Source organism: Egretta garzetta, unplaced genomic scaffold (genome assembly GCF_000687185.1).
Source record: "Egretta garzetta isolate BGI_Z169 unplaced genomic scaffold, ASM68718v1 scaffold571, whole genome shotgun sequence".
Taxonomy (NCBI): domain Eukaryota; kingdom Metazoa; phylum Chordata; class Aves; order Pelecaniformes; family Ardeidae; genus Egretta; species Egretta garzetta.
Window position 1 is genome coordinate 78149 of NW_009258622.1, and position 804 is coordinate 78952.

Consider the following 804-nt stretch of genomic DNA (forward strand, 5'->3'; position numbering starts at 1 on the left):
GCATCCACCACCGTCGGGGAAGGCAGCAAGGGGGCAGCCGCTCACGCTCTCCGCCTGCGAGGAGAAGAGAGGACTCCAGCCACGCCGTCCCCCTGCCACTCACTCAGACCCCCCCGAGGCCTCGGGCGGCTGCAGGCTGTCACGTGCGGGCGGTGGCAGTGCTGAGGACGTCTGCACGTGTGCTCTACTCCGAATTTCGGCCAGCTTATCTCTAGGAGGAGTTATCAGGGACCCGGCTGCACAAGGCGGCCGAGAGCTCTCCTATTTTCAACCGGCCGCAGCACGGGATGGGGTTTCCTATCCTACACGGATCACATCCTCATCCTCGCCCTCCGGGAAGCTTCAGTTAACCGCCTGAGGTTTTGTGGTCACACAGAGTGAGCAGGCTCCGAGAAGATTTCGAGAGTCGCTCGCTTCCCAAAACCCTCTGGAGCCCTTTGGGACAATTAAAAAACCAAACCCCATCCATCAAGGAGCAGGTTGCAGAGTGGGCCTGCACACCCTCTGCGTCTGCAGCCTGGTTTACGCCAACCTGGAGAGCATTACTGGAACCAGAGTTTGGCCCCACCTGAGCCGCAGACGCGCTTCGGAGAAGCTGAACGTTTCCCCTCCGGAGCGGATTCTGCTCGCTCAAAAGCTTTCGGCTGCTTGAGCAACGGGAGGAATTGGGACAGGACCACCACTTACCCCCCGCCATGGTTTAACCCCAGTCAGCAACTGAGCCCCACAGAGCCCACCCTCCCAGTACACCTGGCTTGGGGAATCATAGAATCATAGAATCGCTTTGGTTGGAAAAGACCTTTA

At 59.3% G+C, this 804-nt stretch overlaps 1 protein-coding gene across 1 annotated transcript in view; it reads right to left on the minus strand.

Moving 5' to 3' along the window:
- Positions 1-804, minus strand: part of LOC118453311 — a 24970-nt gene continuing 24166 nt past the window's right edge. The window contains exon 9 of the mRNA XM_035903668.1: positions 1-54. Within this exon, the coding sequence (XP_035759561.1) occupies positions 42-54 (13 nt within the window). The 3' untranslated portion in view covers positions 1-41. The remainder of the gene's footprint in view (positions 55-804) is intronic.